General features: G+C 42.1%; 1 protein-coding gene across 4 annotated transcripts in view; it reads left to right on the top strand.

The window, feature by feature from the left end:
• The window catches only part of MKLN1 (muskelin 1), a 679,793-nt gene that overhangs the window by 572,198 nt on the left and 91,288 nt on the right, over positions 1–16,307 (top strand). For 2 of the 4 annotated variants that reach the window (XM_048933810.1, XM_048933809.1), the window contains exons 1-2: positions 102–298; positions 15,585–15,654. The exons of the other annotated variants lie outside the window; for them this stretch is intronic. In XM_048933810.1, coding sequence (XP_048789767.1) covers positions 207–298; positions 15,585–15,654 — 162 coding nt within the window. In that variant the 5' untranslated portion in view covers positions 102–206. Of the gene's footprint in view, positions 1–101; positions 299–15,584; positions 15,655–16,307 lie in introns of those variants that run through there. 4 annotated transcript variants of the gene reach the window in all.

Raw genomic sequence — 16,307 nt, 5'->3', positions numbered from 1 at the left:
TACAGCTCCTAATAACCCACTGCAGCCCTCACAGACGCACCACAACCCTCACGACCTATAAAGTCCCCCTCACACCACACCACACCACAGCCCAACTCGGGCTCCCCACGGCCCCTGCCCTGCCACCCGCGCGGTCCCTTTAAGAGCTCGGCCCCGCCCCTCCCGCGGTCGCTGCCGGGGCCGCGGCGGCCGCTGCTGACAACAAGATGGCGGCTGCGGGGCCGGTGGGCCCCGAGAGCCGGGTGCTGGGTTACACTTTGCATCGCTGGAGCAGCTTCTCCTCTACCTATCTGCCCGAGTGAGTCCGGGCTCGTGCTGGGCGTGCTGACAGGGCCTTGTGGGGGTGAGGGGAGGAGGCGGGAAGGATCGCGGAGTGAGTGTTTGGGCCTGGTTGGGAGGGTGAGGCGGGCTAGGCCTGGTGTAGGCCTGGTGTGGGGAGGGGGGGGGTGGATCTGAGGGGATGGGGGGCTTTTGAGGGTGAGGTGTGTGGTCAGAGGGTTTTGGGGAGGATGTCTGTGGGAGTGTGATGGTAAGAGTGTTTGTGTGGGGGCTGTGGGTGCAGGAGGGGGTTAAGTTTGAGGGCCTTAGAATGGAGGAGATGGTCGTTTTGGGGATGGGTCTGTGTTGATAGGGTGAGCGATTAGCTTTTCAGGGACTGTGTGTGTGGGAGAGGGTTAGAATTAGGGGATCGGGAATGGGGAAGATGGTCAGTGTGGGGGGGATGTGTGTTTGGAGGAGAGCGGTCACTTATGGGGGAGTGTGCCCTTGGGAGGGCGCAGGAGTTCTAAAGGCACTATATGGAAGGGATGCTGGCCCAGAGGTTCTGGGGGGGCTGCGTGTATGTGTGTGTGTGGGGGGGAGGTTTAGAGGTTCTGGGTGGGCTGCGTGTGGAGGTGGGGGTGGTCTTAAGTTCTTCTGGGCGACTGCGTGAGTGTGGGTGTGGTGGCCCAAAGATTTTGGGGGCAGAGGGGCTGTGTGTGTGGGGAGGGATGCTCATCAGCATTCAGGAGTTTTGTGTTTATGAGAATGAGGTGGTTAGTATTGGAGAGGCTGTGTGTGAAGGGGAATGGTGGTCTGAAGACTATATGGTGATGGTTCCTCAGCAGGTTTGGGGGGCTGTGTGGATGAGAATGTCAGTTTATTTGGGGGGAGTATGTGAGGAAGGATTTCCATAAGCCCATAGGTGTTGGGTTGATGCATCTGTGGGGAAGGAAATCAGATTTTGGGGGTTTGTGTCTGTGGGGAGGAGTACTCAATAAGGGGGGGCAGTTTGTGTGGCAGGGAGTGTTTATCATGCTTGAGGATGTCCGGGGGGATGAGGTTAATCTGAGGGAAAATGTTGGTCAGAAGTTTTGGGAGACTGTGTACGTGGGGAGAGATAGTCAGTAGGGTTTGTGGGGGCTGTGTGTGGGAGTGGTGCTCAGCATGTCTGGAGGGTGTTCTGTGGTCTGGAGGGGTGGTCAGCAGTTCAGGATTTTTAGGAGCAGGAGGTGATCAACAGGTTTAAAGGAGCTGTGTGCATGGTGGGGGATCAGCCAGGTGGGGAAAGGGGTGAGCACCTGCCCTGAGGGGTATGTTGGGAGGGGTTGATGTGCATGCAGGTCTGGTGAGATGCTGAACTTGTTTGGAGCAGGTAGGAGGGATGCATTGAGACACCAGTCTTTGGGGAGGCTGAGGGGAGCAGTCATCTGCTTTGGGTAAGGGAGGTGGCCTGGGAAGGAGATGCAACCTTTCCCCCCAGTTTTGGGCTCAGCGTCATGCAGTGGAGAGACTGGTCAGCAGGATGCAGAGGGAAGGATAAGTCAATTCCCCCTGCACAAACACTGTCCTGCAGGTTTGGGTCATGTCAGGTCCCTGTGGCAATGTGTTTCTTGGCAACCTGGCTTCCTTTCCTGCCCCTGACCCCTGAAATCCCTGTTGGCTGGCAATGTGGTAAACACTGTGCAATGATCACCTGTGATTTATGTGTGGTTTTGGGGGAAGGGGATCACCTGGTGCCAGCTTGTTTCGATTTTGTTTTAACTTTGAGCTCTGTGAGCAAGCAGTTGTGTTTTAGAGTAATCAGATTGTGCTGGAAGTGAAGTTTGTAATGAATGTAATGTGGTCTTGAATGTTTGTTCACCATTCTGTCATGTCAGCTCCAGTGCTGGAGGACAGTAAGGAATACTTTGTTTGAGCACCTCAGACATGCAGGCTTAGAGTTTTGTCTAATGATTGATGGCCCTGAATTTAACGATCTCTGATTAAAATAACTTTGTTAACCAGTTTTAACAAGAGATGATTGCTATATTTGTTAATTGTTAGTTTTTATGGATTATCTCCGCTTGCTAAAATGAGGTCAGACTTGAACAAAAGTTTCTCTGGCTAAACTTGCAGCAGTTGTGCCTTTAAGTATGTTTGCTTGCTTAGATATTAAGAAAAACTGGATTTTCACTGATTATTTTTTGTGATAACTAAGTAATCCATTTTTCCCTTAAAAGACTGTAAGGCATTTTTTTTCAGGTCCATGATTGTACTTGTTATAAATTGTTGGCCCCTGAGTGGAAGGGTGACAGTCCTTTATTGATCTCACTGATGCTATATAAAAAGGCAGTACTCTCTTTCTCCTTGATATTCCTTTCCAAGACTCCCATTAGGTTGGTTTTTTTTTTTTCTTTTGTTGCAGACTCTTGTTAGGAATTAATGTTCACGTGGCCTCTTCAGTGCTGCCCAAAGTCCTTAATGTCATTGCAATCTGTGATACAATTCTGTTTCCTTTGGTAGGGCTCGTGTTTTACAAATGCATGACCTTGCATTTGGCTGTTTTTTAAGAGAGCATTCAAGTGTCTTTATCATTTAAAATAGTTGAAAAGGCTTCTGAGCATTGTTCAGCAGTGGGGTTATGGACCTTGGTATGACGTGCACTGGTCCTTATGCTTGGGTGCTACCATCTCATCAGCACTGACAATATCAGGCTAAGGACTGTGGTGAAAATGGCCCTTAAGAAAGCTTGATTTTTGCTTGCTGTCTGTTGGTGTTTGATTCCCATGTTCTAGGAGGGAGTTTAAATGTGATCTCAAATGGAAAGAGAAAGCTCTGACCTGTGACTGAAGATAAGATTCTCATAAGGTGGAAGCTTACGAAGAAAATCATACAGGAGAGTGGATGTTTGGAGGTAGACTGAAGATGAAAAACATTAAAATTGATGGTAAAGGAACATAAAGTACTGTAGGAGAAATGTGCAGACAAAGCTGAAGATGGTCATCTTGTTTAACATGCGGATCAGAATTGTGCTGTTCAGGAAGGATATTGGGAGTTCTAGTTAGATCCTATTTGAAATAAGTTTGAAAGCATAGCTAAGAAGAAATCTCTTTAAACTTGAACTGGAAGAGTCTTCAGCCATAATCTGTGTAGGAATACTTCATAAAACATGTTGCTTATAATTGGGAGGATGCTTACTGCTGCTGTGGCATTGTGAGTAAAGTGCTTGTGGAGGGGAAACAAAGTAAATTACCCATGTTCCATGCTAACTAAGTATGATTTAAACATACTCTTTAAATAGTTGTATGTTTTCAAGTGCAAAAAACTGAAGGTATGAGATGAAAAGTTTTTGTCACCACTTCCCAGGGAAGAGCACTGTCTAGTGGCTTACACTGCCTCTGCTTATCAGATGCTGAACTGATACAGAAACCCGTCAGTACACTGAAAACACTTAACTGTTCTTTTTCATTTAAAAAGAAAAAGGAAAAAGTGATTTTCAGACTTTCTTATCCTATTTACATCAGGATCAGTGGTCTATTGGAAAATACCACTTTTCTTTAAGGTGCAGAAAGTTTATTTCAGTAAATAGTAACTTCATTTCTGTTGTGTTGGGGTACTGAGGGATTGGTTAGTGCTGAACCAAAGTTTGGCTGTGTTAGCAGTGCTGCATTCATTGTGCATTTGCAAAGACATTTCCAAATGTCAAATGATAATTGTGCTTCCCGAATCTGTGAAAGAATGGCTTTAATTTTGTATTTCAAGCTGCTGGAGTGTTTGTTGCTCTGTTGGAAAATCAATTTCCAGCAGCTACGCTGACCTGGAAATTTCTTCAGAACTCGGTGGGTAGAACTGAAAGAGTTGGTCTGGTGTCTTGTTCAGTTTGCATGTGGGAGCAAGCAAGTTGTGCCTTTGGGAAGAAAACTGGTTCAAGAGCAATTTTGTCCTTGAAATACCTGGTATTTCCAGAGACACTGGTCTTCAGCCTGTTGAAAATGTTCAACCTAGCAAGTTGGGTGAGACTTCCTCATCACACCCTTAGTCTCCTCCTTGCAGTTTGTCCTGAAAGGAGGGGTGCCATAGAATCATAGAATGGCCTGGATTGAAAAGGACCACAATGATCATCCAGTTTCAACCCCCTGCTGTGTGCAGGTTGCCAACCGCCAGACCAGGCTGCCCAGAGCCACATCCAGCCTGGCTTTGAATGCCTGCAGGGATCCAGGGGCATCCACAACCTCCTTGGGCAACCTGTTCCAGTGTGTCACCACCCTCTGTGTGAAGAGTTTCCTCCTCATATCTAACCTAAACCATGTTGGAGGGCTTCCCAGTGTTTCACTGAGGACCGGCCTGAGGGCTTCCCCATCACTGGCATCGATTACATGCAAACAGCACCAATGAGTACTGGAGGTAGTTTGGCATGGGCAGAGGGAGACCTGTGCTAGTTTCCCTTGTCCCTCCTCTGACTTTCTGCAGAAATTGATGAGCTCAGCTGCTTTTTTCTATTTTTTTTTTTTGGACAGGGACAATTTAAACCATGTATAGAAGGTAATATGAGCCCTATTCAATCAAAAGCTAATTCTTTGTTTTCTGAGAAAAGCACTTTATCCTGTTCTTTTTAGTACTGTTTTGTGTACTTGCTCTGCTTTAAGCTCCCTGTTATGGTGAATAAGGGGTGTGTATTACTGTGTCCTCCTCAATGGCAATTACATGCCCTTCTCTACTGTGAAGTGCCTTATTACTGTACCCTAGGACTGTGGTTGTATCAGATTCCTGACTCATGATGTGTGGTAGTTGGCAAATGTCCTCAGGTCCTTCTGGCACTTTTAAACTGGGATTTCAGCAGTATGGCTTCTAACAAGCATTTTTAACCTCTTTTTCTTTTACTGTTATGCAAGTTGTGTACCTGAGGAGGAAAGCTTCATGCCATTCCTGTTGCTCACATCTTCCTGTATGATACCTCTTCAGAAGCATCACATTCTTGTGCTATTAAGATTGTAAGTTTCTAAGCCAGTGATTAAATTTCATCAGCAGCCTCCTCCTAACTGGTAGTCACTTCTGCATTGCAACCCCCTGTTTTTTTTATTTTTTTTATTTATTTTTTTTTTTTTTTTGTTTGGTTGTTGTTGTTGTTACTTAGTGACAGGACAAGAGGATGTTAAGGAGGATAAGACAGGGGAGGTTTAGGTTAGATATTAGGAGGAATTTTTTCACACAGGGTGGTGAGGCACTGGAACAGGTTGCCCAAGGAGGTTGTGGATGCCCCATCCCTGCAGGCATTCAAAGCCAGGCTGGATGTGACTCTGTGCAGCCTGGTCTGGTGGTTGGTGACCCTGCACACAGCAGGGGGTTTGAAACTGGATGATCATTGTGGTCCTTTCCATCCCAGGCCATTCTATGATGTTATGATTTCAGTATGAACTTCAGTTATTGCAGTAATCCCAGTCTTTTCTAGCTTGACGGTGGCACTACATCAAGTGCTGAAGAGTGGATTTCTCTGTTGTTTCTTCTCTAAAAATCTTAGTGGAACAAGAAAGTTACAGCTGATTTGTTACAATATACTTAGAATAATCATTTTCTTTTTTTACCAACTTTCTGTTTTTCATCAAATCAGGCAAAGAAAAGTAAAAGATACTTGTGTAGTAAAGTTTAGGTGACTGGTAGCCCCTGAAGGTAAGAATACTTTTTAAGTAAGGGTATGACAATCACTGTCTGCTCAGTCTAACCAGCCATCTACTGCTATCTTGTCTTTATTCTGAAACAAAGGTGTACTGTACAAATTCAAGGTATTCCAGAGCATTAATAAGAAGTACTGAGAATGTGCATAGCAAACTTTTTGGGTGAAGTCTTTAAAGATTTCGAAACAAAACATCCAACCCTTCCTCTGAAAAAATTCTGGATTCCAACAACCCTGTTCCTTGTGATTTCTGTAACAAGAAAAAAACGTGTTCATGGCTAGTGAAACACGATTCAGAGTTCCTCCTGCCACATGAAACTGATGATTCAGAATCTGTATCTTTTAGGTTCATAAATCTTATAGATGCATCTAAGCCTTGAAGGATCTCACCTTTGAATTAAGGTCAGTCATGACTAACACAAAGGTTTGCTTTTCCTAATCTGCTGCTTGCCGAGCTGTTTCAGTAACTAGCTGAAGACTTCTGTTGAGGTCTCACCAGTTAAAAACTGCCTAAACTGCAGACAAGCAAAGCGTGCTGTAGAGCTTTTCTGGCAGGATGAACTGAGCTAATCATCCGTACAGTGGAAACTGTAATGATAGTGCTTGTTTCCCTGGTTTCTTAAATAACTTTGGCTGTGCAGCAGTGATGATTTCCACTTTAGCTGTAGGACCACAGCTTTTTTTTTTTTTTCCACAAGCCTGAGTCTTTTTTTTTCCCCCCAACTTAAATTGCCAGCTCTTATTTTCACTTCAGCATTCTAATTTAGCCAGTTCACTTTCTTGGTTCAGTCGCTTCATCTGCAGATATTGGAAGATGAACAGGCACACCTGCTTGCTGTCTGTAATTATGTGCTCGTGGTGTGTTTGCAATGTAGATCAATACGTCTCACATCTGCAAAGAGGAATGCGAGTGCTGACGAATGAAGTGAGCTGGCTGAATCTCTTCTCCTCAGTGATTCTGAGGATCCTGTTAAAAGTAGGATTTTTTCACTTGTTTCTGTGTTTTTTTCTGGATGTTTCTGAATTTCTTTTCCTAGTAGGCACTTCCTCACTTCTGTAGCCTAGAGTTTTTCTCTGGATGCTGAAATAGAGTGCTTTAAAGCTCAAATATATCTGTTGGAAATCACTGCCTACCGACTGCATTAAGCTTAAGTTGGTGAGAAGATGGAGTAGCAAGAGAGAGGTTGGGAGAGGTGAAAGAGTGGAGATGACTGCAAAACAAAGTTGTTCGTGCCTTACATCAGAAGTCTGTTACCTTGTTACAGAAGTTTGTTCCTGAGTGCAAACTCAAATGCTGTAGAATAAGAAGGAAGTTCTTTATGCCTCGGTGAAAATATAGCCATTATTTAGGAGGCTGGATGGTTTTGTTCCCTTGCAGAATGGTGAAGGTAAACTGTTAATTGTGATGTGATGAAGCTGGTGTTACCTGCTGTGCTTTGAAGTTCCGCCTCTTCTGGGATGGCATTTTTGGGGAACATTAAGAATGTAAAGTTTGTGTTGGAGGTATAAACTTCATCAGATTATGGATCATTTCTTCTGTGTATGGTTTTATATCCTGCAAGCTTAATGAAGGCTTTCTAGGTTGTGATTACTAATTACTCACTTAAAGAGTAAAATACTATTTCAAGCATGTTTTCCTTTGATAACTGTTGTTATTGCTGAGCCAGCATCTACATTCTGATTTTTTTTTTAATGGCAAAGAATATAGTTGCTTCTTCTGCACATTCATCTTTTTAGCAAATCAGTGTTAAAACGCACTGTTAGGTTTAATGCTACAATTGATTTTATGATGCAATGAAGACTTTTCTGTTGAGGTGAAGTGGTATATTCAGTCAGTAGTGATGTGAAGGTCACGTCTTTTCAACTTCCAGAACAAGCCAATTCTTCCTTTGTTTTAGTTGCATGTAAATAGAAACCTCCTAAAGGGAATGTATTATTTTCCTACAGCCTGCAGAATTCTATAGGAACAGTTTTTAAGTTTAACTGGGTCTGAATTGAATAATATAGCAGCTGCTGGGAGGAAAGGCGGTGGTGAAGATGTTCTGTGCTTTGCTACCTTAAGTAGTTACAGTTTTAGTTATTACTTAACACTCAGCATGGTATCTTTGAGAAATTATTTCTTGGATCAATTTTAAATCAAGAAGCATGGCTGTTGGAGTTGGGGATAGCAACCCGCGTGCCTGGATTTGAACTGCAAAAGCCAATGCTTCAATAAAGCTTGCTGCGATGTGGGTCCGTGTTCCAGTTCCTGGAAAATGGCACAATATTGGTAATGGTGCATTGGTTGTGATGGATTTTGTGTTCTCCTTGGAATGCACCAACTTTTCTCCTCAGTTTGGGTTTCCACTGCTGGGTTCTCAGTGCTGCTGCCGAGCTGCAGGAGGCAGTCTGTGGTGGAAGAAAATAAATTGGGATTCAGTTAATTGACCTCTGAGTAAGGAACTGCTGAATGAGCTCCCACCTCCTCTTCCTGACGGAGTGCTCTGGGCAACTTTCACTTTCTGTCTTCTAAAAACAAACACCCTGCCTTCTGCTACAGCTTTGGAGCCTGCCAAACCTGGAACTAGTGCTGCCTTGGGAACCTGTATGCTTTAGCATGAATTCATTTATATTGCTCCAAAATAAGGAATTATTCTGTAATGTAGCACTAGGGGCAAATGGTTCTGATTTGTAGCACGGTTCCCCAAATAACCAGTTCTTGACAGACTGATATTCCTTCATTTTCTTGGGCCAATGTTATGATTTTCTGATTTCCCTGAGTAGAGTTGCATGATTTGTGAGATAACCTTGATTTTGAAATGAAGCAAACGCAGGGAATGTGTTTCCACCTGGAATCAGGAGGAACTGCTTTTTTTTTTTTTTCTCAGAATTTAAGTTTAAAAAAAATAAGTTCAATTCTTGGCAGTAGTTTGGATATGAGGGGCTCAATCTCTTCTGTTGAACACAGTCTTCCTTAAATTCTTTTCCAGGCGTCGTTTTTTGGGTGAGCTTTTTACTGAGTGTGAAGTTACTGTGTTGATGAGTATTAAAGATGTGTTTATGGCACTGTGAATTTATATCTTTACGTGTAGTCAGTCTGTTTTATTGAATTCCTCCTTCGAGTGGAAATACGAAGCGCTGTGGCACGTAGGAGCATTGCTGCAATGCTGTGAAGTCATGGAAGATCTAAGCCTGCTACTTGGCCTGCGTAATGTTTTTCCATTTGTGCATTACTTAAGTAAAATCACTACCAAGAAGTTTGTGATCCTTCCAGAGTGCAGCATAGGGGATTCACTCAGAAGTGTGCTGGATGTGGCTTTCTGCTCATCTTGTGAAGGGTTTGTGGGGGGAATGTAGCATTACTGTGCTATGCTGCCAATAATAAGGAAGACATGGAAAGTGCATGTTTTATGCCTTTACTAGTAAATGCTGTTGAAATCTGTGTTCAAAGTAGAAGCCAAAATCCATTTTCTCAAGAAGTGAGTGTTTTGTTGGTTTTTTTTTTTTTAAATAAATTAAGAATGGAACTTTGTAGTAAATTGGCAGTGCCTGATGATGTCTTAAACTCCGACAAATTCTAGCTATGGTGTTTCATCTCTTGATCGCAGATTCAGTGAGCTGAAGGACGTAACCTCCTCATCTTTCCTTAATACCAGTGGGTAGAATTTATGCTATTCTTGGTATTTTTATCAAGCCTGGGATTTATTTCTGTTCTGGGAACCTCCAGGAATGTCACCTAGGTTGCATGCATGCAACGTTGCTTCCTCTAGAGTTTTATGGATTGCCTGAAAGGTTGGATTTCAAACATCCTTGAATATTAGATATGTAGAAATGAATTCTTAAGTATAAGAATACATCGTCCAGATACTCTTATGTGCGCTGATATCAGCTCACTAGTTGATCATTTGAAACTGCCTCTTTGTAAATAATTAATCATAGAATTAATTACAGACCTTAGGATCACAAAGTCCAACCATGAACCTCACCCTCCTGAGTCCCATCACTGTGCCATGTCCACATGTCTCCTAAGTACCTTCAGGGCTGGGGACTCCTCCAGTGCCCTGGCAGCCTGTTCAAATGCCCGGCCATCTTTTACATGAGGAATGGATCTCTTGCTGATTTCTGGTCTAAACCCTTTCTGGTGCAGTTTAGGGTTGTTTCTGAGCATCTGCAGTTATTATTTTTAATAGGCACTGTGTATGTGGGAAAATTCTGTTATTTAAGTAATCTATCACCATTTATTGATAGATTTAAAACCAAATCTAGCTGGGAGAGAGAACAAACCTTAAACTTTTATGCTTCAAGGTTCATCGTCACTTACTTTCATCAAAAGTATAATCTGTAAATGCTGGGAAGAATTAAGCTGGTAGTCACATGCGGTGTCTGAAGTCCCAGTGATTACCATTATATGTGAATAAGCCCGACTTTTGTTTTTCTCCCATTTGTTTTTCTGCTGTCCTGCGACTCACAGGATGAACCTGGAGCTGGGGCATCTTGCTGCTAAGGATTTGAGTTACTCATTGCTTGATGTAGTCAAAAGTTTCACCTGTGATTTTGGATTACTGAGTATCACTGGGATAGAAGTTGTTTATCAGCACTCTGATAACTCATTGGGAATTCACCACAATGCTGCAGTTTTAGTCACTATTGATAACATTTAATTCCTGGCATGTCAGGAAGAAGCACTGTCGAATCAGAAATGCTTTGTTTCAAGGAGGCTTGGTTGGACGTGGGGTGATGAGGAGTACGTTCTGTGTATGTGACAGTGTCATTTTGTATTTCTTTTTTAGTAAGAGCTTTGGGTTGGCAACATGTAAAGATGGCTTAAAAAAAAAAAAAAAAAAGGTAAACTAATAATTGAAAGATATGTTTGAGAAACTGATTTGAATGAAGTTATTTCTAGGCCTGAGCCAGGTGATGCCTGTTCTGTTGTCCAGTGCAGTCAACTGTGATCCAATGACCGCATTTCTGTAGGGTGATAGTTCTAAGTTAGTGGTTTTTATATGCTATACTTAGCTATTTATCTTTTGACAGAAGCAGATTTATACTGAGTTGGATGTGTTTGTGAAAAGGCTGCTGAGGAGATGGAAGCAAATTTGAGCATTAAATTGACAAATCTCACAACAATGCAGTACTTAAATGGAAGGTTTACGTGCATCATTACCTCCAGCATCTTTTGTCTCACTATGCAGGAGACCCTCCTGTGTGTGTTCCAACCAAGACATTTTCATGTTTTCATGTATTTATGCCATTTTAAGGAGTGAATTTAAACAACAGAAAGGAGAAAAACTTTATGATGAAATCTAGAAAGCTTTTTTTTTCTGAACCGCTTGCTGTAGGTGCGTATTGCTTTTTGAACATTGCAGCTAGGTACTTCGAAATCAGCATTAATTAGTGAGGTTCTGGGAGTTGGAGAGAGTCGTACAGAGAAAATATTATACTGGTCTTTATAGATGTAAAGGATGGGGTTTTGATGGACTTGTTTGTTTTTGGATGCGTGTGGTTTGTTTGTTTTTTTGTGCATTGCCCTCCCCCAGTTGGTTAAGTGTCTCTGCCACAGCTTTGTGCTGGCCTGTTTGGTGGTTCCCTATGTGTGCAATAGTTGAAATAGTTGGCCTACCTCATCTTAGTCCTCTGGGAAGTGGACTTTGAGGGGAATGAATCCATGTTTAAAGTTGCCTTTTTTAAGATGGTTCTAGGAAAAAAAAAATAAAAAAATAAAAAATTATGACATGGGCAGCCCTTAAAGGAGGTACTTTGTTGGCTTTCAGCGATGCTGTTTTCCTAGCACTGCATGTCCTTCTTGCTGTTTAATGGTGTGCTGCCTCAGTGGTTTTCTAGCAGAAAACTACGTCTGAGTTCCAAGTCCTCTTGGAGATATGTGCGTGCTCTTCTCTGCACAGCTGCTCTCTGAAGAGCAATTCTGAATGTGCCAAGCAGAGCTAATGTTTTGGATTTGTTTATTCTTATGGAATTGTTCCTAAAGTCATCGGTTTCTTTAATAGCAGCCTTTATGAAAATATTTAGGTTGAATGCAAATTGTATCAGCTGAAAACCCAAGATGCTGTATGTTTTGCTAAGTCATCTCGCTCTTCCCTTTTCACCCCCCTTCCTCAAAAGCTAAGAAAAACTCTCCCTTTGTGACTGTCAGAAACCACGGAGCTTTTTGCACAGAGGAGTCCTCTGGAAATACCAGGCATGGGGACATCTCTGTAATCTCAGTGGAGATCAACCAGCGGTTCGTACAGTGGACACAGCAGCATCTGGGTTGTTAAATGGAAAAGTTATCTACTTCCAGCACTTGCAAGAGCAGTCTCTGCATGGGTAATAAAAAGAAACTTCCATTTTGTTCTGCCAAGAGTGCTTTCTACGCGAAGCAGCCAGAACGATCTGCTTCTCTCACTTGGCAAAGGGAGTGCCTACAGTAAAAGCTGAGACGCAAATAGCTGTGAAGGAAGTTAGTTTGAAGACTTGAGGCTCACCAGTTCTGCTTTTGGATGTGTTCTTGCTGGTGGTGCAAATAAGGCTTTTGGGTGAAAGGTGAGAGCACCACAAAGCAGCTGAGGTACCGTGGCACTCATTTCGCTAGCAGCTTATAGGGGAGTGGTATTGAGAGTTCATGTCAGTGGGGACTCTTGGTCCAGCTGCTGTCAGCTTTTTTTCCTTTTGTGCTGGCAATAATGTTAAGCTGGAGAACGGTTGTGACTGAAAAAGTTATTTATGCTCCTCTTTTTTTTTTTTTTTTTTTTAAATTTTTTTATTTTTTTTATTAAAGCTGCTGGTGGAGGAAGGAGGAGGATCAAGCATGAGTGGATGGAACAGTCACTCTTGGCAGTATTGTAGATTTATGCTAGACCAGATCTTGTACCTACAGTTTATGATTATGAATTATCTCAGGCCATGTTTAATGAGTTCCTTTTTTTTTTTCCCCATAGGGAAAGCATGCTCTATGTTATTGGCATTTGTATTTGCAATTCCTTGAGCCACTACCTTTAATTTCATGTGAGAACTGTGTTGAAAGTCATCAAGTCAGTATAATTTTTATTTCAGAAGTTTCTCAGAGATTTTAATTTAGGTTCTGTGTCTGAGATCATAAAATCATAGAGTGGCCTGGGTTGAAAAGGACCACAATGATCATCCAGTTTCAACCCCCTGCTGTGTGCTGGGTCGCCAACCACCAGACCAGGCTGCCCAGAGCCACATCCAGCCTGGCCTTGAGTGCCTGCAGGGATGGGGCATCCACAGCCTCCTTGGGCAACCTGTTCCAGTGCCTCACCACCCCCAAGCAAAAAACTTCCTCCTCCTGTTTAAGATTTCAACAGTGTCTGCAGAAAAGGGCTTTGCATGGCAAGAGGCATCTGTCACTAGGAGATGTTTGTTTTTTACTGCCTCAGGACTGCTGGAATGCTTGAATTCCTCCAAGTTTCTGAGCCCATAAATTTTCCTAAACCACTATGGTAAATTAACTTTGTGCGGACTGAATTCTGTCCTCAACATTTGTTTAATTTCATTAAACTTATTAAACCACCTATGTATTTTTCAGCTTTTTTTTAATAACTCTTGGTGATAGTACTTTCCCTTTAAAATTTTGTTTTAGCATTAATTTTGTGGGAGCTACCCATTTCTTTCCTCTCTGCGCACGGATTTCTCTCGTCTCGTTGTACTGAATGAGCTCCTCATTGGCTGTGGCAAGCTGATCTTCGACCTGGAGAAGCAAACAAATCTACTTCTAAAAATACGGTCTTTGGGATTCGTCCCAGTTATAAAATGCCTCCTTCCAGCAGGGCATTATCTGACCATGTCACAGTGCCAATTCTTGCAAATGTTGCTCAATGCATGAAGGGCCTACCGTCTAATGTTTAAACAAATGTAATATCATTATAAATAATTTTTTTTCTCTAGGGTGAATTGTTTCTTGTGTGTAGTTAAAGCTTGCAAAGGAGAAAAGCAATACAGCATTAACTTTTTTTGGTCTGCCTTCGTGTGTCTCTTAAGTACGTATTACAGTACAAGATCCAAATCTTCAAAAGTAACTTTATCTGGTTATCAAAAGGTATTCAGACATGGCTAAATGTCATTTTGCCTTGCCCGTGACATGCCATAGGACACTGGGTATGAATCTTTGTTGTTTAGTGCTGACATAACTGCACGTCTGGCAACTTCTGTTAGAAATCTGTGTATCTTAACAGCGTCCAAAATCTTTCTCTGTTCAATTGATTTGTTTTTTCCCTGTTGTAATTAAGGAAGACAGTAGCTATGTTTTCTTCTGGAGTTGAGCCTCTTTTTGCTGCAAACTTGGAGTTCGCAGCTGAGTGAATAATTGTGCAGACTGATGCCTCAATCTTTCCTGTATTGATGGGTTAGAACAGGAGGGCAGTGTGTGGCTGTAAGCTGTTTAGATGCGTTTTCTGCACTGGGCATGCGTCCATAAATCAGCTGATGTTGCTGTGTTGCTAAATGACATGTTGTGATAGAAATGAACTATCGGGAGAGGGAGTTTGAATTTTGTTCCATGCCGTACAAAATCCTGATGTATCTTCTGTGGAGCCAGTAGGCAGCTACCTGCTCTTACGTGTTTGGAGGAGTCACCTAGTCTAGCTCCTTGCCGCGTCCCTCATGGTGCAGGACTGCTTGGGTATCACTGGTAGTGCATTGATTTTGGTCTGCCCGATGTGGAAAGAGTGAGTTAATTTGTCTGTTAATGCTCAACCTCCAACTTAACCTCTTTCCCTTCTGAGCTTTTATACCAGCGTTGTTTTCCTCCAACACAGCAGATGTAGATGGCATGAGCCTTTTGATGACTCTATCCTTTTCACATAAGTTTTATGAGTTGGTGAGATTGTTAGTTGTGCTTGCCCTGTCCAGCAGGTGCTGTCATTCCCTTCCCATGAGGAATGATGTAACTGTGTATTTTAACATATATGTTTTTGTTTTCAAACTCATCTGGGAGGTGAATTGAGGGATAGCCTTACTGTGCAGGAAAGATGAAGAGAGGTCCTTCATGAGGATTATGATTAAGAAATTGTTTCATGTTAGCCAACACATTATTCTGAATTTGTTAATTACTTAAATGCTGTACAGTCTCACACTGTATGAAATATTTAAGATATTATCTTGTTGGCTGAAGTATTGAACATGTGATTCTTGTGTGTTGTTCTAGATTTGTGGCTCATGAAAAATACGTGTTCAAATTTGGTGAGAGTTAGATGGTCGTCTTAGAATCATAGAATGGCCTGGGTTGAAAAGGACAACAATGATCATCATTTAGTTTCAACCCCCCTGTCATGTCCAGGGTGGATCTTCTATGCACCAGCAAAACTTACGTAGGTTAGCAGCCCACTCTCTCTGTTCCAGTATGGCACACCTAGTAAGGCAGAGATTTTTGACCTGCTGTCTTACTGCTTACCCTTTTTAAACCTCGTTGAAAAATTCTTGTCTCCTCCTATCTAGAGGTGAATGAGGCTTGGAGATGTATTTTAATAAGTCCTGTAAAAGAGAGTAGAATTTAAAAATTAAAATAAAAAAAAAAAAATAAATATAAATTCTACTTAGAGGAGAAGAACCTTAATCTCTGCTGAAAATTTTTGTTAGTTGCATGAGAATGTTATTGATCTGTGTGTTGGATGGCTCTTACCGGAGACGCAACTGCCATGTTTTGTTGTACTTAAATGACTTTTGGCTTTTCATTTTTAAGGAACATACTGGTGGACAAGCCCAATGATCAGTCCTCAAGGTGGTCTTCTGAAAGCAATTATCCTCCCCAGGTAAGCATCTGAAATTCTGCAGGTATACAGCTGTGTTATACTGCATAACATACAATTACATTTTTATTTTAAGCATAGGCTGCTACTGTTTATAATGATGGGCTTTATAAATTACCTACTCAGTTCATTAAAATGTAAATACCTCATGTACCATTGACATGCATTTCCAGCAATGTATTCGTGATCTTTCAAGGAATGTTTTCTGTAGGGCAAGAGTTCTGCATTTCAGCCTTGAAAATCACGGTCGTACTGGAAATAATGTAACCTTATGGTTAGATTAAGCTGCTAATGAGGCATGCGGGTCCCCCTTTGTCAGCGCTATTGGAAACTGCTGTAGACTGCTGGCCTTGAATCCTAGATCTAAGGAGCTTGTGTTTGTTTCCCTTAATAGCACATTAGAAATGTGGAATCTTTATAGATGTGAAAGTCACCTCGTCTGCCGATTAACCGCCTTATTAAAAAGAATTTGTATTGATTCTTAGCTTCTTGTTTGCCTTTTTATTATTAAGTTGTGTGATTAAATGGAAAAGTATACTAATGTGTTAACTTATGATTTTTCCTTCAATAATAGCATCGCAGATCTAGCATAAAGAGAGTGGTTACAGTGGTACTATTTGCTCAGCTTCTCCTGTATCTGTTACACTGGGTTTTTG

Source organism: Lagopus muta, chromosome 1, assembly GCF_023343835.1.
Source record: "Lagopus muta isolate bLagMut1 chromosome 1, bLagMut1 primary, whole genome shotgun sequence".
In the NCBI taxonomy this organism is placed as follows: Eukaryota; Metazoa; Chordata; class Aves; order Galliformes; family Phasianidae; genus Lagopus; species Lagopus muta.
This window is presented reverse-complemented; position numbering and strand designations above follow the sequence as displayed.